General features: G+C 44.6%; 1 protein-coding gene across 1 annotated transcript; it reads left to right on the forward strand.

The window, feature by feature from the left end:
• Positions 1–28: 28 nt before the first annotated feature.
• Positions 29–23,584, forward strand: ext2 (exostosin glycosyltransferase 2). Its single transcript, XM_056607069.1, is given in 15 exon segments — positions 29–178; positions 602–942; positions 1,533–1,756; positions 1,905–1,994; positions 3,177–3,292; positions 4,951–5,150; positions 5,461–5,606; positions 5,729–5,822; positions 11,480–11,611; positions 14,360–14,549; positions 18,208–18,374; positions 19,065–19,208; positions 19,738–19,866; positions 20,636–20,718; positions 21,760–23,584. Coding segments are annotated over 14 exon segments (2,169 nt in total). The 5' UTR covers positions 29–178; positions 602–627; the 3' UTR covers positions 21,899–23,584.
• The last annotated feature ends 447 nt before the right edge of the window (positions 23,585–24,031 follow it).

Raw genomic sequence — 24,031 nt, forward strand, 5'->3', positions numbered from 1 at the left:
CTTCGTGTTATTCTCTCTAGCAGAATCACATTATGCTTGCAGTAAGAAGAAGAGTGGGACTTCCGCTGAGAAACACCGTTAGCAATCTTCATAATCCTTGCAATGATTTTTTTTCTGTTCATGAGATTGCTATGAATTGACACCGACATTTCGACAGTTATCCTGTCAAACGTGGAAGGTATGTGAAAACGTATTTTGATAACAGTCCTTGCTTTAATGTTAAACGGTCCCCCAAAAAACACTAACCAGAACAGCTGTTATTAGCAAGCTAGGAAGGCAGTCGATCACAATAGCAAATCACTGTTTTGCCAATTCAAAAACTTTTTGGGAGGAAATTATATATTCGCAGTTGTATTACTTGTACTCGTACCCATAGCTTTTAGCCTACACCTGACTCGCGGATTGGCTGATAACTTCCTACTATTGTAGTCGCACTGTTGGATGTGTCACATATCAATCAGCTTTACTCGTATACAATTGAAGTGTGGGTATATTTGTGTCTGTCTGTAGGTGTGGGTGTTGATGTGTTATACATATAGTGGCAAATCCAATAGGCTACATGTACGTACAACTAACCGTTTTGTTTGTTTGCTATGTATAGTTGGCTGGGATTTATCCGAGTGAGGGATGTGTGCCTCTGGAAAGTATAGCTCGCGGGGTCCGGCTCTCATCCCACGGATGAAGACCAAGCACCGCATATACTACATTACCCTGTTCTCTGTGGTCCTGCTGGGACTCATCGCCACAGGGATGTTCCAGTTTTGGCCGCATTCCATTGAGTCTACGGCCGACTGGACCTTGGACAAACGCAGTGTCCACGATGCACCACTGGTGCGCCTCCCTGTGTCTAGTCCAATACCCGAAAGGGGGGACCTCAGTTGTCGTATGCATACTTGTTTTGATGTTTACAGATGTGGCTACAACCCTAAGAACCGAATCAAGGTAATTATTCCCTCTATAAATGCCTACAGCACTTTTGTATTGGGGTGTAATGTATGTGTCCTATTACACCTCTGTGATAAACGCCAATAAGGGCTTTATCACATTAGTGTAGTAGTAGTAGAATGGCCAAACACAGATTTATCTCGACATTAACTAAGGTCACTGGCATGCCCATAATCCTCGTAATACTTGAGCTACAACTGTTGGGGTTCAACGTTAACATTTGCCCCGTCCATTGGCCTTAATACATTTTTACTTTCTTTCACTCAAAGTTGTAGGTAGAAAATAACTTATTAACTTGTCCTGTTTCATCATTTCTTAAAAAAAAATAAAAAAGCCTAAAATAACAATGGCCTTCATGTATCCCATTTCTAGCGCCGTCCCGATCGGAACAGTGACTTTAAGAAAGTTGTACTGTCCGGGCATTACTTTTTAGGCCCAGGCGATCAGGCACCCCATATTGTTTCAACATTTCTGCCTTCGTCGATATTTTTTACACCTACACCAATGTGATAAAGGCCTTATGCTTAGTGTCTTACCTTTGATGTCCTCCTATTCATAGATGTATTGTTTACATGTTTGTCCTGAAGGTGTACATCTACCCGCTCCAGAGGTTAGTGGACGAGGTGGGCGTGCCCATTAGTAGCACGGGTCTATCCAGGGAGTATAACGACCTGCTCAGTGCCATCTCTGACAGCGACTTTTACACTGACGACGTGACCAGAGCCTGCCTCTTTGTGCCGTCTATCGATGTGCTGAACCAGAACTCCCTGCGCATCAGAGAGACTGCCCAGGCCTTGGCCATTCTGCCTAGGTAAACCAATCAAAACCTTTTCCTGAATGTCAGGATATCATTGTGATGTATCTTGCGTTCTTTTGCCTGCAGAGTAAAAGGCTGGAAATATGTGCGGACAATTGTAGTTCAAATTCAAATTCTTTGTCTTTTATTATGTGTTTGTTAGATGGGACAGGGGAATGAATCACCTGCTCTTCAACATGTTACCCGGAGGGCCTCCAGACTACAACACAGCCTTGGATGTGCCCAGAGACAGGTGACTCCTGAAGCCCACCAAAAGTTATGGATCTTTATGAAAGCGTGCCTGATAGGCTAGCCAGCGGTTTACATCTACACAAAAAAACAGCTGGGATTTTAGACAAGCGCTGCAGTTTCTATTTAAAACACTAGATGGAAGCACCCCATTAAGATGCCTCTCACACGATTTCCAGATGTTGATATAAAAAACACACAATGCCATAGGTTGAGTATGTGTTTATTCTTTGTTTTACATCTTGAATAATTGTAAATATTATTGAAAGATGATCGATATTATTTGAAAAAAGATTCTTGTCCTGGATTGAATGATTATAACTAGTTTTAAAGCTGACTTTGATTTTAACTGCATTATTTCTCTCATATTGTCCCAAGAATCTACAAAAATCATTAATCAATTTTATATAAAAAATGTAATCAATAAATCAATAGTGAAATGTGGAACAAACAAAACGTTACATCGAGCTGCTTGTATCTCTTTCAAATTTGATCTCCAATAAGATTTTCAATAAAATAATAAATTCTGGCATTATAAATCGATGCAGTTTATTGCTGTTTTAAGTATCACAATATATGAGGTGCATTTATACATCCCGGCTACATATGTATCATTATGGATGTTTTTGTATCATTGTCTCGCTGTGTGCAGTATCGTCGGCCAGGATGTATTTGTATTGGCTGGTCATTTGGAGAGGAAAAGTTGGCTTTGACAAACACCCCAGATGATAAGCACTTAGATGGGAGCTATAGGGAATTTCCTTGGCTCAAGCAGCTGTGCTCTGTTTTCTGCCGAGCCTTATCGGAACCAGGTGTGTGACATGAAGTGTGTGTCTGACCATCTATGCACTAGGTCCAGGTGGGACGGATTCCAAAATGGGCTTGTTGACCTGTACTACATTTGACTCACATAGTCGCTTGCTTGTTGTGGGAAAATGGATCTCTAATGATATATCGGTGTGAAACCACGAATAGGCTGAGGACAGGATAACACTTTCACCATCAATAATACTCATGAGTCTTGTGTACACAATATTATAATGGCTAATGTATTACTTTGCTTTTTCGTAAAAAAAAAAATTGTATTAACGTGTAATTCAGCTATATACATAAACATGAGCTAAATGTGTATAGTATATAAACATGATGTGGAAGTGCATGCAAGCCGTGTTTGTTTGTGTTTCAGAGCACTGCTAGCCGGTGGGGGATTCTCCACATGGACCTACAGACAAGGCTATGATGTCAGCATCCCCGTGTACAGCCCCCTGTCTGCAGATGTGGAGCTGCCTGAACGACAGCCGGGGGTGAACACACACACACACACACGCACGCACGCGCGCGCGCGCATGCATGCATGCATGCATGCATGCATGCATGCATATTAGGGGTGTAACGGTACACGTATTTGTACCGAACCGTCACGGTACAGGCACTTCGGTGCGGTTACAGAGGTTTACCGCGGTTCGTAAATGTGGCGTACATAACGTTAATATGGTGAATGTAAAGGCTTGTTTTGCAATACGGATTTTAAAACTTGAAGTCGGAGTTCCACCCGGACCGTTTAGCCAAAGTAATGTAGCGACCCTGGGACAGTTAAATAGTTTGCGTGTTATGTGTTGCATTATATTTCGTTGTCCGTTATGCCAGTTGTTCTATGTGCATGTATTGTAATGTTCTTCTTGTCAATCAGCGTGGGGGCGAATCATTAGGTCAGCTGGGGAGGGCCTTGGAAGAACAGGAGGGTGGGGGCCTGCACGCGAGTGAGACCGTGTTGGGGGTTGCCGGGGTAACCGGGGTTTGTTTTGGGTCGGTTTTCTGCCGTTGGTTATGACGTTACGGGTTTCAGTGACCTGTTTTTTTTTTTTTTTACTAATGACTCGACATCATTATGTCACCGGCGAGGTCACTACATTGGTGTCAGAAGTGAAACTATTATTATTTATTTTTTCTCGGTCCTGCTGTGCTCGACGAGTCGGCTACTCCGACTCCGTAATCCCTTCAGCAGCTCTCCGTCGGGATGTCGGATACGCAATGCAATTGGCCGCCCGATATATCTTATACAGTATGTATGTTACAAACATTAAGCAGTGTTGTAAATACACTTCCAAAGCTTTCAAATCTATTTGGTGTTTTATTGGTCCTGGTGCAAAGTAAACAATGTACAAAGTAATTAAGGTACAAAGTCAAACCGAAGAAGTGATTCAGGAAATGATTTTGTTAGAGGACCAATCACAGCCCTTGCCGTCTCCGTTGCGTCGACCAATAGGTCCATGGTTTCGACGCATAGTTAAAAATATTGGATGTGCACGTAAGCTACGGAGAGGGTCTCCAACAGGCTGTCCGGCAATGGATAGGGCTCCCTGTGTCTTCTTACAGCACTTTAACATGCACACGCATTTGAAAAGGCGCCATCCAGGTGTTACTATCACCGTTGCTGTGAAAAAAAAAGCGAGCTGTACAAACCCAGCTCACTGGGAATTCAGAAACTGAAATGCCATAACAAATGGTGTTATGGCATTTATTGGTGTTTTCATTGCCGCTTTTTTTTTTTTTTTTTTAATTCCCCTTAACTATTAACCGTACCGTATCGTACCGTACCGTGACTTAAAAACCGAGGTACGTACCGAACCGTGACTTTTGTGTACCGTTACACCCCTAATGCATATGCACACACACAACAATTAACATGTTAAAGGGGTCCCAAGACATCAAATATAATGCCTGGTTTATATTTGACTTTTGTGACCCGGGCGCTAGACATCCCCACCAAGGATAGGCTGCCTGAATGAATGTGAGCCGGCTAGCTTTTAACTAGATATCATTAGTTAGACTTCTTTTTTGGTCTGGTTATCCTCATGGATTATTCCTCAAAGCAAACCAAATGTCATGTCTTTTAACTGAATGACACTGACCCAGGGTTTGGTCTGCCCTTGTCCCCGCTATGCCCCCCGCCCCAACCAGGCCGCGGCGCTACTTCATCCTGTCCTCCCAGACGGCCATCCACAGGGAGTACCGCGGGGAGCTGGAGCGCCTGAAGGAGGAGAACGGCGAGGCGCTGCTCCTGCTGGACAAGTGCAGCAACCTCTCCCAGGGGGCGGCCTCCGTACGACGCAAGCTCTGCTTCAAGAGCCAGGTGTACGACTACCCGCAGGTCCTCCAGGTGCGCCCACACTTCTTGGTTACTTCTTGTCCAGAAGTTCTAGAATAGGGTTATATTCACAGCATAAGCATCACAATGACGGCTTTGAATGCGTGTGACACCGTGTGAAACCCTCCTTTTTATAAAGCACGGTTTGTTCTATAAAATACAAGAACGTGTACAGAGGGGTCCCAAATCTGTCCCTTGAAGGACCTGTCCTATCTGTGAAGGAGGCGTCGTTCTGTCTCTCTTGAAGGACCCGTCTTCCGCTTTGTGAAGACGGCCTCGTTCTGTCTCTCTTGAATGACCTGTCCTTCTCCTCTTTGTGAAGGAGTCCTCGTTCTGTGTGGTTCTGCGCGGGGCTAGGCTTGGCCAAGCAACCCTCAGTGACGTACTGCAGGCTGGCTTGTGTTCCCGTTCGTCTTTGGCGTGACCTCCCTACATCCTGCCCTTCTCAGAGGTCCTGGACTGGAAGAGGTATTTACTCCTTCCAACCCAAAGCATCTGACGCTCAACACTGCATTTCCTTGATCTGTTGATTGTCTTGGTTACTTTGCACTGCGCAATAATTTGTCTGTATTGAACATTTCCTCCAATAGGGCATCAGTGGTTATTCCAGAAGAGAAGTTGCCTGAAATGTACACCATTCTGAAGAGCATTCCTCACAGACAGGTGGAAGAGATGCAGAGACAGGTACAACTCAAACCTAAGCAAACACATAAAGAATGGAATATTTTTCTTAGAATCAATTAGGATTTAACATTTAAGGGTTTGTCTCTGGATGTGCTATTTCATCAAAAACTACCATAGACACTTTCAGATCCTCACACTTGCTTTTCACAAAGCTTAAGAAGGTATAATACTATTGTAGATGGCCAATCTAGACAGGTCATTTGATGGAAAACCCACTTTCCTTATTTGAGAACCTAAATTTCCTCTACATATTTGTTCATCTAGATTAGACGCCTATTTGGACGACACTTTTGGATTTTCAAAAAAGAATTCTCACTATCTCCTTCTATTCAACAGTAACATTGAGCCACTTTAAACAGCAGTGAAATCCCTCATATGAGAGAAGTGTATCGGTTCAAGCTGTTTCTCATTTGCCTTGTATCAACGCTGGTCCATTTACCAATTATGCTGGCCAAACACACATCGTAAGCCCACGGCTATTAGGCGATCTTGGGGTTAGATTACTCCAGACAGGGCTCCAAGACCTCCTTGGGGAGACTCTATGCTTACGGCTACATTTGCAGCATGAAGCTGATGTGTCCATCAACTGCTCCCACTGGTGTTAACTCTTATCTTCCGAGTATGAAGCTGGCACATGCGTGGTTTTCTATTTAAAAATGTGTTACCACAACTTTTAGAGGTAGATGGATGTGCCATTGATGAGGGAAAAACCTGTCCTGCATAAATTCCCTTTTTAAACACTACATTTAGTCTTTAACTGGCAAATCGTTTTTCAGTATACTGTGAAATCAATCAATTTGTATGTAACAAAGGTATTATTAAATTGTATACGTAAGTCATCTAAAAACTGCATTGCAAGAAAATTGCCTGCAAGAAACTGTTCAAGGATGTTGGTGTGCCAAGTTGGCCAAAGACACATTGTCAGAATTCAGAATTAACAAAATGATCCAAAGATCGGAGTCAACACAGTTCAGGAACTAGGATAAATGGACGCCATTCATAAAGAATACCAACTGCTCTGAACCTAACATGTTTTGTATTGGCATATGCTTCGAGTTATCTCTGCCCATGCCTGCAGCACCAACAACTTCTATCATGCAGCTCGGTGGCATGGAACTTTATATATCAAACAAGTTCCTTCTTGGATTGTTGCAGCACCCTGCTTTAGGTTGCGAATGAAGCGTTGCTTCGTTGTAGATGGTCCGTTATTTGAAAGTTAAAGACATGAATATGTTTATCATTGTTTTAAAGCAGGATTTGTCATATTGAGAACATGCGTGTTGAGAAACTCAACACGACACAAACTCAAGTCCCTGCTCTAAGGAGGTTTACTATGAAGCAATATTTGATGGTTGGCCATTTATATTTTTCCTGACATTGCATTCCTGCAGCCTTTTTGGTGGATTTAAGGACTGAGGATGCATTAAAAGCTTTAAGTTTCCTTCAAAGTGAAAACTTTTAGTTTTGGCTGTGGAGGGAAACAGCGCACACATACTCCAAGAGTGATTACAAATTCGGCAGTGTGTCATCTTTCACTTACTGATGACTCGTAATCATTTATTTAAATTGCTCCCAACCTCCGGTCACATTGCACATCCACCGCTTCTAGTTTGTGCATTCTATTTGCTCTTGAAGTAAGAACTATTTTATGTAGGATCACATAAATTATGCATATATTTAGCTAAGAGGAAAGGTACCTGGCTAAACTATGAGTGTGCGGTTGGTGTGGGCCCGTGAAGTGGTCATTCTGTGTTGACTTGATCTATGTGGGCCTCCTTTGGGACCTGTACTTTAGAGGGCCCCAGCTGGCAGGATGAAGTGGGAGAGAAGGGCACATTTAGTCAGAGGTTTGTTTCATTGTGAATGTATGGAGTGACTTGAAGAGCCACTTTGTCTGCCTATGCCTGCGCACATCTGGATTCAGGAGTGCACAACACTGCTTAAACCATATTATTGGGTATAATATTTAACATTATTGCCCAAAAGGATGAGTGAGGGGATGAGGTTTATGAGATATGTTATCCAAGAATGGCATCTCGACGTTCCCTGGTTTTAAAGGTCATTCATTTAATTTCTTTGTAACTATTTGAGTGGACAGCTCAGTGAGAACCAGTCGAAATTGACTGGTATTTATTTAGTTCCAGCAGGGAATCATTCCTAGTTTCCGAACATTGTTATTGTTGTTTCCCCAAATGTATTTCATGTGTTATTTACATTGACTGACCAAAAGAGGGTTCAACAGCCGGTGCTTTGCCCCGAGGCCCTTTCCACTTTTCCACAGTGGATGACTTTGTGCTTTGTATAAAGATAGACGTCGCTTTGGGCTTCTCTGAAAGGAGTGAAAGCCATTCACTTTTTGCAAATCAATATGTCTTCTCCCGAGTGGGCGACAGGCAACCCCTCCCATGTTCGGTTTCAGGAGATTAATGTCATCTTAATAATGCCTTGAGGGAATTTGTTATGCATTCCAATATTATCTAAACTCAGACCTTTCTGACCTCTGATGAGCAATTGAAGAACTCGGGGGGGCAAAAGATCCTCAAAAGAAGCACTTTGGAACATCAGAGCGGTATGATTCTTTGTACACGCTGAGATTACAGTCTTAATGTGCCTCTGAAGGCCATTGTGCAAACACCTTTCTTGAAGTGGCCTCTGATCAACGTTAATAGACAACAGCTAAATGTTCCCAACTAAATGGGGACGTGGTGACATTGATCACGTCTTAATTTGATCCATCATGCTTGTTAAACTGACCGCACAAGTCAAGAGGTCATTGGGCACAACAAAGATGACCGCTTGGCCGCTGCCTGTGAACGGCAGCTTGAATTTGAGCATGTCGTTTTCAAACTCGAGTTGACGTTTTGACGTTGATTACTTTGTCATACATTGTAAAGGCTATGTGTTAAAACTGGATGTTTGTTCACAGGGTTTAAAGGAGGCCTCTGAGGCCCTGTGCTTACCACGGGGTCCCGTGAGTCTTGTATGGGTCAGACTCCTGCTGCTCAATACATGCAAGCCTTTTATCACATCAGTCATGCCCGCGTCAACAGGTTTTGCCCCATATAATGACAAGTTGCCGTATTGGAGTTTTGTCATTGCGCGGTTGGCAGGTTGCTCTGATCTACTACTGTGGGTACAGACTGAGAGAGCTGACCGCACAAATCCAACCACAGTACTCGATAATTCACATGTGGAATTCACATCCAAAAATGTACAGAAATTGCCACACTGAACGCTCCCTGCATTCATCTGTCATTATTTGCATTCGTCCATCCGTTCAAATCGTCCATTTATTTGGGCGCACCTTTTTGAAAGATGGAATCGGTGAAACTTAATGTATCTCCCCAATTTGTCGCAAGAAAGCACTGTTGACTGGCTTGGGTAGATGAAATGAAGTCCTCTGCTGCTGTCAGTGTTCTCCTCCGCACCCACAGCCCTGTCTCTTCCCTCCTCATAAAAATTCCTGCAGGCGCTAGCCAGGGGAGGTGTGGCGGGGGGGGGGGGGAAGGGTAACAGTTTGCCTGAAAGACTCTGTGCCTCCTCCCCAGTCGGAAAGCAAACTTTTATCACTCGCTGATTTATGAGCCGCCCGGTTCCCCCTATCTCAAGGGATTGGAAAGACCTCTTGAATTCTCTCCACCCACACTCTAATACACACACATCACACAGAAACAAATGATGAAAAAAATCGAGATAATCTCGGAAAGAACTGTGCGCTAACCAGCTGAGATAGGGTCGGCTTTGGGGATTGCGTTCAGAGCTGTGTGGGAATGGGTGTGGGGGCCGTATGACAATTTCCAGAGCAGTCAAATATAATATAGTAAAATATGGGGGCATTGTGACGAGAGGAAAAAAATGGAGGCAGTTGTTTCACAGTTACTGTCTGGTACACTAACAGTCAAGCACCTGAAATGTATGTACAGTCACGCACTTACAAAGTGGTGGTGCAACCAAATTGAATTAACTGCTTTTTGATACTAACTTGTGGTTGCTAAGGGACTTGGAATGGTAACAAACTTATGCATAGGTGGTTTATCCCAGTCAAGGTGCTCCAGATACTGTTGAGCTGCGGCCTTTGAGCCAGGTCTGCACGGTGTTACATGGTGACTGACTATAGGTCGGTCTAAATCCCTACATTTTACATGGAACCACAGGAGAGGCTGTGTCCTCATCCTGTCTGGCTCCCAGCGTCTCCTAGCAGGGGATGCAGTAGTTTGACGCTTCGTTAACCCTCTGATGCTCCTCTGCGCTCTCCGCTGTCCCTTGAAGTGTTTTAATAGAGCGGTTCTCTGGAGACCGGACCTGCTTGTAACAGGAGCCTCACACTGACAAATGACACGTTGATGTTTTTACGGCCAGGCTCACAACCACACAGGCGGTCTCGGCGTGGATGAGGGACAACTCTGCTGATTTGAATTAATTTGTCGCCTTCACAATGTGCTCAATTATACAGCAAAAATGCCTTATTCCTTTTGGATGGTGCAAATAAAATAAATGTATAATAAAGTAATGAATTTTATTCGTCCAATAAAAACAAATTAATAATATTGCTGATGTTATCGGCTCTGGTGACGTTAAACGGTTGACTCTGATAAATGATAATTCAAATTAAGGCTTCACTCAACCATATGCCATGCGGGAGCTTTAGGTGTGCATTCCATTGTTAATCTTGTGTGCAGATTCCTCTCTCTAGCCTTAATGATTTGGTTTACATGGTAATCTGTTAGGGGTGCAACGGGACACAAAAGTCACGGTTCGATACGTACCTCGGTTTTGAAGTCACGGTACGGTATAAGACGCTACGGTTCATAGGGGAAAATCTGAAAAAAACGCTTGTTTGTCAAAAATGGAGAAAGGCCGTAGATCAGCGGCAATGAAAACGAAAATAAACTTGGTTATGGCATTTGCATTTCTAAATTCCCAGACAGGGGTTGTTGAAATAGTGTCGTGAGCTGGGTTTGAACAGCTAGTTGTTGTTTTTTTTACAGCAACGGTGATAGTAACACCTGGATGGTGCCTTTTCAAATGCGGGTGCATGTTTAAGGGCTGTACGTAGACACGGAGAGCCCTCTCCGTAGCCGGAGAGCCTGTCGGAGACCCTCTCCGTAGCTTACGTGCGTATCCAATATTTTTTAATTATCCGTTGGCGCAACGGAGACGGCAATGGCTGTGCTTGGTCCTCTAACAAAATCATTTCCGGAATCACTTCTCCGGTTTGACTTTGCACCTTATTTCCTTCGTAAATTGTTTACTTTGCACATTAAGGACCAATAAAACACCAAATAAGATTTGAAAAGCTTTGGAGGTTTATTTACAACACTACTTACATGATCTTTTGTCAAGATATAAGATCGATCGGGCAGCGAATTGCGTATCGCCTACATCCCGACGGAGAACTGCGAATGCTCGAGGGGTCTCCGTTGGATTACGGAGTCGGAGAAGTATACTTTTGCAAAACAGTCCGGGGGGAACTCTGACTTCAAGTTTTAAATTCTGCGTCGCAAAACAAGCCTTTACATTCGCCATATTAACGCTATGTACGCCACATTTACGCACAGCGGTCCACCTCTGTAACCACCCAGAAGTGCCTGTACAGTGACGGTTTGGTAAGAATACGTGTATCGTTACACTTCTATATCTGTTGTTTCTTTTCTCAGGCTCGATGGTTCTGGGATGCCTACTTCAGCTCCATGAAGGCCATTGGCATGACAACCCTTCAGATCATCAACGACCGCATCTATCCGTATGCTGCGCACACGTACGAACAGTGGAACAACCCACCTGTGGTGGTAAGTGTACCTGAAGCTGGGATGTTATAATAGCTTCATAGTATTTGACTGGATGTGTCTGTGTAGCATTCGTGGTGTGGTTGATGTTTTCGATACAGAGTTTGCGCAACTATATTGCCCCCAACTGACACAGCCTTTCAAGGTGGGATTGTCTTACACACCTTGGTTTTGTCAAATATTTGATGCCTTGAATGTTAAAACAAGAATTCAAGGCAGCCCTTTATGAAGTTAATATATTTCCTTATATCAGGGATGTTGGGAAATGTTGAAAAAGAGGAGGCCTTAAGTTCTTCTGGGCTATCCTACACTGGCCTCCTTCTTTAAAACCTTAAAAGATTTTCATTCCCAGTCTACTACATTGCCACATTCTGTGGCATTGCCACCTATCCGGGAAGCCTCTTCCAAAACGAGACCCAGCATTTATCTTTTCAAGCTGTATGGAATACTTCCGAGAGCTCCATATTAATTTGCGGTGGACGGCGAAGGGTTCCATTTCCGAGACTCAAGTCCTCCATCTCGCCCCTCTAAATAGAGCCTTAACCATATGGATGCCCCGCACGGCAGCGTTTGACGCACGGTGCCCCCCCGCCGCCCTGTGCCCTGCGCTCAGGCTAACTGGATGCCAGTGAATAGCAGCGTGAGAGTGGCTCTGGTCCCCCTCTCCCAGGGAGCCACGCATGCGATGCTGAGCTAGGTCGGTGAACGCCCAGCTCCAGCTCGTCGGCAGCAGTCAGTTCATGTCAGCAGTTCTGCGCGAGGATTGTGCCTCCAGTGTGGTGAAAAATAAGTTCCTGCATGTCTGAGTCATGCTTTGTGTGTGTGTGTGTGCGTGTGTGTGTGTGCAGCATCCCTGTGGTTGAGGGAGTGTGAGGCTGCAGACATCCAGGCTGAGAGCCCATCTCTCAGGAGTTGTTAATCAGTTTGAGGGGTTGCGCCTCCTACAGAGGCAGTGGCGGTGCATGCATAATGGTGCCTGTGCATATGTTCAATTAATGTGTGTTTACCCGGCATTGGAAGTCAACTTCAGCCAGACTCCAGCGTTGTTGAGTAAACCCAAGGCGCCTACCTAAGGTTTTGCATGGTTTAAACAATGCCATTGCTGGAAACACAATGCGATTGATGGGTATATCCTAGGACCCCTGTGCCATAGACTCCTTACAGGATCAATTAGGATTATAAGCAGCCGACTGCTTAGCCACTTGAGTCCGCCTCCTTTTAAAGGGTAGCTGAATCAACAGCTAATCGAACGTTAGTATTGACATTGGCCACCGCTGTCAGAAGGTTCGGCCCGTGCATCCATCCCCAATCGGCTGTCCATCAGCACCACACAGGCCTCTGGGTCTGTGCTGCAGCCACAGGAGACTAATTGTGGCAGGGTTCAGAGCACTGGCCGTTTGGGCTTTCAGAAGAGAGATGAAGTGCTTTCTCCATGGATTCAGCGGACAGACGGTGAGAAGAACTTGAACTAAGCACTAAATAAATCAGGCAGCGTTGGGTTGTTTTTTTCCTCCCGAAGTTTCGGGGATAGTAATTGAGAACACATTTCCCAGGATTGCTAGTGCATTTCAAGGGGGCTGTCAAGAGCAAGGGGACAGGCTGTCTTTTGTTTTTGAGCTTGGAATGTAGATAGTAAGCGGAGCTCAAACGTTTTTTAAATGACTTTGAATCCAGGCAACTTGCCTAACATTTTGCAAAATATGGGCAAAACCCAGCACAGGTCTTTTATTTTTTTGTCTCTTGTGAGCATTATTCTTTTCTGTTGCTCTTTTTGCCCGGTAAGCAAGGAATGGCATGGCGAGCAGTATTTTAACAATAAGCCTTAGCTAAACTTCTATATGTGTGTGTTTCATCTTGGTGCCCTATATCAGCGAAAAAAAACTCTGCTTCTTTTAATAGAATCTGCTTTGCGTTTGAACCAAGAGTTGTAACAAGCGCACTTAACAAATTTAAGACCCACTATGACACTTTGAAACGTGGCCTTCTTTTCATCTCATTTATGTAGTCCTGACAAATGACTTAAGTGGTCTCAAGCACTTTTTTGGCACGTATGTGTTGCCCATGTACGTTTAATTATTCCCCCCCCCCCAACTTGGCTCGTGTGACAATGTCAGAACGACCACAAGGAAATTTCCACTTTCCAGTAAAGCAAGTTTTTATTAGTGCAAGGAGCCACTGATGTGGAGAATAACATCGAGGCTGGTGTCATTGCTGACAGACTTGCACCGACGCCAGTGGAAGGAGCCACTCAAACCACTGGCTCGTGTTTGCGGGCACCTGGGGATAAAGCAGCAACGTGCAATCGGCACACTTCAAGAAGGCCACAGATTTAAAGTGTCGGATCTGCACTCTCTCCATCCCACGCAGACATGGTGCAAAGCCGCCGGCCTGGAACACATGGGGTGGGGGCGGGGAGGGCAAAACTTTCATGGGCTCTGATAAAGGGAACGATTTCATGGCGCTAAACTTGCGTCTTCCAGTGTTTCGTGTAGAGGCTATGACAAAATGTGTTTCAAAATATTGTTTGTTGTTTAACGGTTAATATCATTTGGGTTAAAAAACGGTATCTACTGGATGATTGTGTAGCCTCAATAATTGATGACGAAATCATTGAACCTCCATTATTTCAAGTCTTTGAAGGTTTTACTTGATCTTCTTCTTCAACGACTACAGTTTTAGAATAGCATCCACTGTGATACTACTACGATTGCCTGTGCTGAACGTCCTGTTTTTCTTGTGGTTTTCCCGTAGAAGTGGTCCAGTGTCAACAGCCCCCTGTTCCTGCCCCTCATCCCTCCACGCTCCCCGGGCTTCACAGCAGTGGTGCTGACCTACGACCGCATCGAGAGCCTGTTCCGGGTCATCACGGAGATCTCCAAGGTGCCCAGCTTGGCCAAGCTACTGGTGGTGTGGAACAACCAGAACAAGAGTCCTCCTGAAGGTGAGGCCCTTGTCAGCTCCTATGCATTGTGTCTTTCTACACCACTGCTTCATTAGCCATTCTTTAGTTGGTGCTCTCTCAGACGTTGAATGTGCTGTTACTGGGCGCTCTACCATCGACCTTGGCACCATGCTAGTTGGTCCTCCTAGCAGAGTGCCTGCTCTGCTAAGGTGAACTCCGGGCTGCTGGCGAGGTGAATGTCCTGGCCCTGTAAACCGGCCACTCTGCCAGGGGTGGCGATTGGAAACGATGATTAGGAAAGAATCTGGATCGATGGGACGAGTCAAGAATACGGGGATTACCCCTGTCCCAGTGTTCTTCGGCGGTTGACTGGGTCACAAAAACAACCCTGTCGTACAATATATTCCGAAATGTGACACCCCGGAGTGGTTTCTTCCAACTATGATTACATATTCGTAACTTTTTATGTGTAATATCTGCCGAAAAGGCAGAGGTGTCTCGTTTATTGAAAAATAGTGCACAGTGCACACCCTGTGGTTGTTGGGAATAAGCAGAAGTAATTAAATGGCAGCTGTAGTTTTTACTTCCTGAAAGGTTATTTATCCAGGATAGGGTTCCCTTCAGCCATGCCCTGCCATGCACCCCGACATGGATCAGAGTAGGATAGTCTCAACATTTTATAATGATGTTTTATTATGTGTGCTGTATGAGTGTGTCATTATTGCTCGACTTCTTTATATCATGGTTCCCTAAACGGTTAAAATATGTAGGCGCACACACGGCTCCAATCCAAGGACCCATGCAAGGGGAAACTCTGCAGAGCGCATTGTATTAAACTGCCAACTGGGTTTGTGTGGGAGCAGCCGTCTTTCGTCTGTCTGTCTCCTTCCCTGCCTCCCCCGGTGTGTCTGTCTCTCTCCCGGTCTCTCCCTACCCTGGTGGGGTTTAAAGCCCCTCAAGGAGCACCCTGATGTGCAACAGATGAGAGGTAAACACCAAGAGCAGCAAAGACTCCTCCCTTTGAGCTGCAGCGAGAGCCGTCTCACGCTGGGGAGGAGAGCCAGGCTCTCTCTGGCTCCACTATAGACAAGAGAGGCGGTGTGTAGTGCCAGCGTGGGACACGTCGGCTCCAAGGCACTCGTTTGTCGACCCACCCAGGCCGCCCCCTGCCCGCTCACGCACACCCAACAGCCCGGACGCCGTTTCACCGATCAGACCTTTTCAACCCGGGCATCAGCCCGTGAAGGCATTTCCCGAAAGGCAACGGCGTTCATTAAAGTCTAACCATTTGCGCGTCTGGGCCCGCGTGTCTGCCTGCCCGTAGCTCACTGCGGCTGCAGCTCCACCGCTAAGGAACCACGGCAACGCGCCCCGCAAATATGATGAATGTGTCAGGGCCAGCCGTTAATAGTTTGATTAATGCCACCACGTGCTGCAATTATTTGGCTCCGCTTGGCGGTGAAGTATTCAACTGGTCCCGGGGCCTCACCCGGGCTGACGGCTGAGCCCCGCCCTCGGTGCGACCGGCTCCCGGCTGGGATTAAACCCTTCCTCCCGCCGTAGCCGTGTGCTTGGTTAACGACGCCGCGCGGCCACTTTGAAGTGGCTCCTAATGGGCCCGGCCGCGCCGTTTGATTAGAGGCGTGAGCGGCGCCTGGCTGGGGCTTTGTGACCCATTAGAATTAACAAGGGGCCGCGGACGGGTCAGCCTTTTAACGGGCCGACCCAGTGGGGAGCGGTCCTGCGTGGCGGTGGACGCCAGAAGAGCCACCTTTAATGTTGTTGGAATGAGATGCTCAGATTTAGTCCCTGTAAATCAGAACATTTTGTTAATAAACACTTTGTCTTTATTAACTTTAGAGGATATATAAGAAAGTAAAATGGTAGCGATCTGGACTGCATGGGTTCACCGGTTGTTCTGAAGTCAGGATTTTAGCTGCCATGACTAACTCTGAGCCCCTGGTTTAAATGTCTGAATAACAAAAATATGTGTGTGATGTCGCCGCCATCCTCCAAATTGGTCTTGACCAGACCGGGGAACGCCAACGAGAGAGAGATGCACAGGGTTTAATAGGGGCTTGGGTCTGTCAGGCATCATTTTGCAACAGTAATGACGGGACACACAGTTGTGTCATGCGTCTCCACCACACTGCGTGCCATTGACGGTGCCCAAGCTCTTTTGAAACGCTGCAGAAGCACACCCCCGTTGATGTGCCTCCACCAGAATGCTCCCGCGGTCAGTCTCGCTCGTGTGTGAATCTGATGCATAGATACCAGGCTGGGGAGCCCTGTCAGACCTTCCATCCCATTTATTCTTGTTCTTCTTCTTCCAGGGATCAATTTGACTGCATCTTTGCTTAATGTGCCAGACCTGTCGATGCAAAGTCTTAATTCATGCATGGCTTTTGGAAGGTAGCAACGGGTTGCTGGAACGTCCCAGTGGTTCAGTTTGTAAACTGTATTGTTAAGGAAAAACTTGGAAAGGAGAATGACATCAATCTTTGTATGGTTGCGTTATTGTTTCTATGATTTGAAATCACTCAACATTCCACTTAGTAATAATAATAATAATATTGGCTGCTTCGTGGGTTGTCCAAATGTTTCCATGAAAGTGAATCCCCTCTTTTAGCTCTAACCAAACAAATAAAATACAATTTCTAGGAACGGGTTGGTGTTATCCCAATGGTTAATATCGTCAGCATCATTTTCTATTGTGTGTTTTTTTAAGCTAGCTTGCGTCTTTGTGAATGAGCATTATTATGAGCGATGTTAGCACACACCGTAATTTTAGACTATAGCCGTGTTCACCCCAAAAGTGAAGTTACTCGCAAGTATGGTGCAGGAAGTAACGAGGAGCTTAGCGGGCACAAAAGCCAACATTTCTTTCCGTTAGCCCTGCCCGAGGTTACCGCCATCGCGACTCAGTACTTGTTGTGGTAGTCCCGAAGGCGTCAGAGAACACAACGCCGTCGCAACACCTACACTACACCAACCGAAGGCGTTAAAGATTCGCTGAATTTTGCTGAATTTGACCATCTTCTCCAGGAGCAGGTTGACTGCCACTTATGTGATTCAATCAGGACGCCAGTAACCCTGAGAGGATCTCGACACTGACAGGCTTTGATGACACGGCTTCATGCGCATTGCATGCCAAAGTTCAAATATTTCAACTCAAGTTATCACACGAATTAGGTGAATCCTCGTTGTTCCTGCAATCAGAATCTCAAATGGTATTTCATTTGCGTGTTTCGCTTCGTGCAACTGGCAACTCCTGGCGAGAAATTCTCATCTATTCGCGTCTTTGCATTGACTTTGTATGTAATCGCACCGCACAATAATTTCGTGGTACTTGACGCCAAGAAACGAACGGTACTGGAGTTTGGAAGGGAGTGGAGCGTTCACAAACTGGGTGGGGGAGACTGGGAAAAACATACATTTTACACCTGTACCGTGCATGGCTTTATGCACTTTTTTATAACAGTAAAAATATGGCATAGATACTATGTTCAAGATCAAAGAAGACATACCAACAATAAAACACAAAAAGTACGTTATTTGGATTGTTGGATCATGTTTAAGAATCCAGATGGAATTGTGCAGTCTTCATGTTCCAGATTTGATCCTTGTAACACTCTCTATATCTATAAATATCTGATCACATCCTTAAGGTCTCCTTTCCTATTGTAATGCGTTGCAGAGTCTCTCTGGCCCAAGATAGCGGTGCCTCTCAAAGTTGTACGCACCAAAGAGAACAAGCTGAGCAACCGTTTCTTCCCCTACGACGAGATCGAAACGGAGGCCGTGCTGGCCATCGATGATGACATCATCATGCTTACGTCCGACGAACTGCAGTTTGGCTACGAGGTGAGAGACGTTGCACGCCTATACATTACATATGTACGCAGCATTATCCCTCATTATCCTTCCATTAACTCTGGCCAATGTAACCAGACGTTTCACACTGATCCCCGGAGTTTAGAACCCAGGTCAGGGAAACAAGAGTCCAGTTCTGTGGTTTGTGGAGGGTTTGAGCGGCTCCTGGTTAAGGAGGTGTTTGATGTGTGTGTGAGATGATAATAGGCCCAGGGCTGACACTTTCCATGGGTGTAGACCGACGCAGCTCCCCTCTGCTCACCTGAAGGCATTTAGAAGCTATTTAATACAATTCTGCTCAATTTTGAGGATCATTACGTTGAATGAAAGGCGGCATACCATAGAGGAGCTGTCCATCTGGCTCCATGTCCGCTGACTCCTGCTCTCACTACCAGGATTAGACGGAGCGCTTGGCATAAGTGTGTGTGTGTGTGTGTGTGTGTGTGTGTGTGTGTGTGTGTGTGTGTGTGGTGTGTGTGTGTGTGTGTTGTGTGTGTGTGTGTGTGTGTGTGTGTGTGTGTGTGTGTGTGTGTGTTTTAGAAATTCTGAGCTAGATCTCTCGTTTTTTCGCGTCATTAGCTACAAGCCAGAAATGGCAAAAACGGCTTCATTATAAAACGTAAAGCTCTCCTAAGCTTTTCATGAGAGACGATGTGCCCTTTTGGTCTGCCGTTTCCCCAGGTGTGGAGGGAGTTCCCAGACAGGCTGGTGGGGTACCCTGGCCGCCTGCACCTCTGGGACCACGAGATGGGCAAGTGGAAGTACGAGTCGGAGTGGACCAATGAGGTCTCCATGGTTCTCACCGGAGCAGCCTTTTACCACAAGGTAACTCCTACCCCTGGATCACGTCCCTTATTTTTTTGTACGGATATTACCGACCTCTTTCCAACATTATTCTACGAGTCCTCAATAAAATAAATGTGTATGATCCATATAGAATCGATAATAATGAATGCCATTCTAAATTGGAGTGGAATTAAGCCACTACAGTGAGCTTTTCGCCATTTATTCAGCGAGGTAGATTTCTCTCCTTTATGGACCCAGAGAGGATGTGCAGAGACCTGGATAGTGCCACCAACATGGCTTGGATGTGCAAATGGGTTAGGTGGGGAGGTCACCGTTTCCAGAGATGAATGAGCATCCAGACAGTGGGGCAAAGTTTATCAAGACGCTTCCCCAAACATTCCTCACATCAATCTAGAGTCGTGCACACTTTACAAAAGGTCAAAGGTTGGGCTGACTGTTTGAATTAGGCTTTATTTTTATTTGTATGGATGTCACACCAATTTACATAATCTCCTTCTAAATGATATCTTGTGCTAATGGTCCCATGGTCTCTTCGTCCCAATCCCAGTACTTCAACTATTTGTACACATACAAGATGCCGGGAGACATCAAGAATTGGGTGGACGCACACATGAACTGTGAAGATATCGCCATGAACTTCCTGGTTGCCAACATCACGGGCAAAGCCCCAATAAAGGTGAGGGGAAACGCACACACTGCATGCTCTTCCTGTTCCCGATGCTCTTCAGGTCTAGTGCCCGCTGGGGGAGTGAGAGGCAAATCCTACATCTCTGTGTCCGATCAACACACGTATGCACGAGCATGCACGCACGCGCACACACACTTGGACACGCACACACACAGGTGCAAGGGACCAAGCTAAAGCCCGGCTTTAAACCTCCCTTATCTGGGTGTCACTCACTGGCACCCCCCCTCAAACTGTGTTTTTCCTTTAGCGTGCTAGGGCTCACACACACCCTGCCAACAAATCAAAGACTGTGCGCTCCCTTGCACCGCAACTACATCCCTCTCTCTCATGCACGTGAGCACGTACACACACAAACCTCCGTACTGACCTAGACCCAGACCATCTTAGACTCTCCAGCGTGGCCAGTTGGTGCAGTGAATGAAGCCTGTGGAGTCGTGATGGCGGACGTTAACAAGGCGAAGGCTATAAAGTGGGCCAGTAAAAGACAGTACAGTGTTGCTGCATGGCATGCGCCGGCCATTAATAGGGCCTTACACACACTAAAGAGCGAGAGTGAGGCAGACATGGTCGGGCACTGTTATTCCATCGTGAGCAGCTAATGTGTATATATGTAAATATATCTATTTCTATATATTTATAGATATGTATATCATTTTTTATATATATATCTTTATCATCACTCCTGTCAAGCTGAGATTTAAGGAATGTTGACTTTAAACTAAGTTATTGTAATGATTTGACTTCTGCTTCCGTTCAGGTGACCCCCAGGAAGAAGTTTAAGTGCCCGGAATGCACTGCCATTGACGGGCTGTCCCTGGACCAGACGCACATGGTGGAAAGGTACGCCGTAGCAGCCCTGAATCAGTCACTCAAAACTCTCAGCCAATTGTGCAGCAATTACGGTAGTTGATTTATGCAATTCTTGATTTAAGGGAATAAAGTCACTAATACAGTAGTTTAGTAGCCATTTATGCTACTTAATATTTTTCTAAAAGTTCCAAACAGCAACTCTACCAAATTGGATATTAACTCAGTGGAGCACAACAGTTGTAGCCTTTCAAGACAATCATGATGGTCACGTTTGAGTTTTGCAATGAATATCAGCCTGCCCTTAACTTCGTAACAACTTATTTCCAAATATGGCCCCGGCCTTACGTTGTCCTAAAACAACTCAAACAAAAATAACAAATCAACAACGGCCAAGCAGAGTGGACTTGCCCAATCCTGTTGGCCTTCCTTTCATATTTCAGGTTATCCTTTTACAGTGTTGCACAGTCTATTTTTGTCAAAAACAACGGTTTGATTGCTTCACTCCTTGGGCGTCTTGCATTGTTTTCCAAAAATGTTCTGCCTATTCTCCTGGTGCGGAGGACGATTGAGCATATGTAAGCAAGGCTTGGGAATGGAAAGAAGGCCGACTTGTTTGGTGATAGAAAATGTTTGTTAAAGTAAGAGGAATGTATGTCTATCTAGACGCATTCAAATGTCGCTCAAACTTTGGTTTTTACATCTTGTAACGATTACATGTTATTTCTATAACACTCAGAAGTCAGATTCAAGTTTTGGCGAAATTGACTGTACATTCCAATCAATCAAGACATCTTGAGTCCCCTTCTTTTAGTATCACTGTGGTCATTTGGGTAGAGCCCCTGTTTTCTGTATTAATAATAATAAATAATAATACATTTAATTTAGAGGCGCCTTTCAAGGCACCCAAGGTCACCTTACAGAGCACATAGTATTGATCTAATCGCCCAAACACATGAATTTGCCCGGAGGGCCCGCTGGGATTCAGTGGTTTAACTGATAACACGGAGATGACCTTCCCCCAAAAGATGAAATGGTCACCGTGAACCAGTTTTTTCTGCACGTCACCCACAGATCTGAATGCATCAACAAGTTTGCATCGGTGTTCGGCACGATGCCTCTGAAGGTGGTGGAGCACCGCGCCGACCCTGTCCTCTACAAGGACGACTTCCCAGAGAAGCTCAAGAGCTTCCCCAACATCGGCAGCCTCTGAGCCGCCCAGACCCCAAGCTCCCTCCCCTGTAATCAGATCCCACCTTGGGGGCTACACAAGGGTTTTGTCCGTTTGAGATTGTACTTGCATAGCTTTGTTTCTATGATTTCTGCATGTTCGACAATTTTGACTGTATGAGGCTATTGAAAGAAAGTGTTTTACTGGAGTTTTTACCGTTACAAATCTGCTGCATTGTACTTTGTTTTATTTAGTTGAGGCCAAGACATATTTTTGAATTTATATTCTTTTTTTTCTGTTGACAAAGGCTGTTCATGTGGCTTCAAAGTGGCCCTAATCAATCTTTTATAAAGGTGTGAACAGCACAAATCTCATGGAATCTGATCTTCTCTATCCTGTATTCGGTCCTAATCAGATACAGGTCCGATGTTTTGCAATGCGACCTCAGAATGAACAGTCATATCGGATTCATGCAACCTTTACCAGCTCTAGATCTATATTTGTCACTATTCTGCACATAATCTGATCTGAGCAATAAATAAAAGACCAAGACCCCTGAAGAATGGGATGGTGCTAGAAGAGACCATCCATGTAGGTAGGCTCTAACCAGTGTCTAGAACACACACACACACACACACACACACACACACACACACACACACACACACACACAGTATAGCAACACACACAGTATAGCAACACACACAGTATAGCAACACGGATTAGGATTGTACAGTTTTAACATGTTTTTAATGACTGTAATGGGTAGAAATGTCATTGTAATTTATGATGCTCATTTTGTTCTTTAATTTCCCAAAGCCCTTCTTTTTTGAATGGTCACATGACGGTTAAATATGTATATAAAGCTGTGATGTTTGGAAAAGGTTATTGCAACAATTAATTACTTTTCTATAAGTTCTTAGTGAGAGTTGCAGGTATTTTACTGTTGGCGATATGTGGGGGTTATATCATTGATGGATGAGACGCAAAGTTCATCTTTAAAACAAATGCAAACTTTGTTGCTGGTCATGTTTAGTGTATTCTGAATTTTCCAAACTAAACAGGGTTTATTCAATCACTTCTCAGCAAATTTCCTCTGATATTTCAGTAGTGGTCATTAATAATGTGCACACCATTAAATATATTCCTCTGCTTGACGTATTTATTAAAATTTGATGTATGTGCACAGCAAAAAGGGAATATAACATTTGGTCATTTATAAATTTTCCTCCTTTTTTAGCGTTTGACAACGCTCTTTATTTTGAAGTCGAGTGCTTTTAACCTTTTTATTCTGTCTTTGCAATTGCTATAATTATACAATTATTTATATATATATCTATAATTGTATAATTATAAGTTTATAATATTATAAATATTGCATTGAACTCAAACCTTTTTCCTTTGCCTTGTGACGCTTGCGGCCAATTTTTACTTTTGTAAGATGTATAGTGTGTGTTAAAATAACTTGTGTTGTAAAAACAAATCTATATAAACTATATAATAAAACTTTTAAATAAACATGAAAAACATGATATCTGGATATTGTCGTGACTCCTCACAAGCTTTCACTTTCACTGCATAAGTACAGGTTATTTGGTCACACCATGGGCACATATTTAGGATTTCCCCTTCGATACATCTCTCTATTTTATTCGGTGAATGACTGCCCGAACCAGGCCTTCCATGGCATAATGGAGCCATTTGCGGCATTGCAAGTCCCCCTAGTGTCACCTGTTGTTAATATAGTCCTCCTAATCCACCCTGTAAGCAGTTCAAAAGGGTGCAGGTCTTATTTTTGGTCATCTTTAATTAGTGTGATATTCTCGATGCTTTGTGCGATCCCGTGTCAGCAACTCGTGTCGCGTCCAAGAGACAGAACGGTACATGGATTAAAGACTGGCAATAACAATCACACCTAGGGTTGTACTGCAAGTGTGCATTTGAGATGGGTGTAAGCAGAAGTCTTTGATCTAACTACTGTACACTTTTCTTGTCGAAGACTTTAAAATTGTGGTAGTTAGATTTCAATGCAGATTAAAATTATTTTAAATGATCTTTTTGAAATGTATTTGGCTACGTGAATATCTTGAGTGTACACCCATGTAATTATTTAAGGCAGGGGTTGTTTTTTCCAATGCATTTTGTTTCATTGTAATGCTACTGACTTTTTCTGAC

The sequence above is a fragment of the Gadus chalcogrammus genome, chromosome 14 (assembly GCF_026213295.1).
Source record: "Gadus chalcogrammus isolate NIFS_2021 chromosome 14, NIFS_Gcha_1.0, whole genome shotgun sequence".
In the NCBI taxonomy this organism is placed as follows: domain Eukaryota; kingdom Metazoa; phylum Chordata; class Actinopteri; order Gadiformes; family Gadidae; genus Gadus; species Gadus chalcogrammus.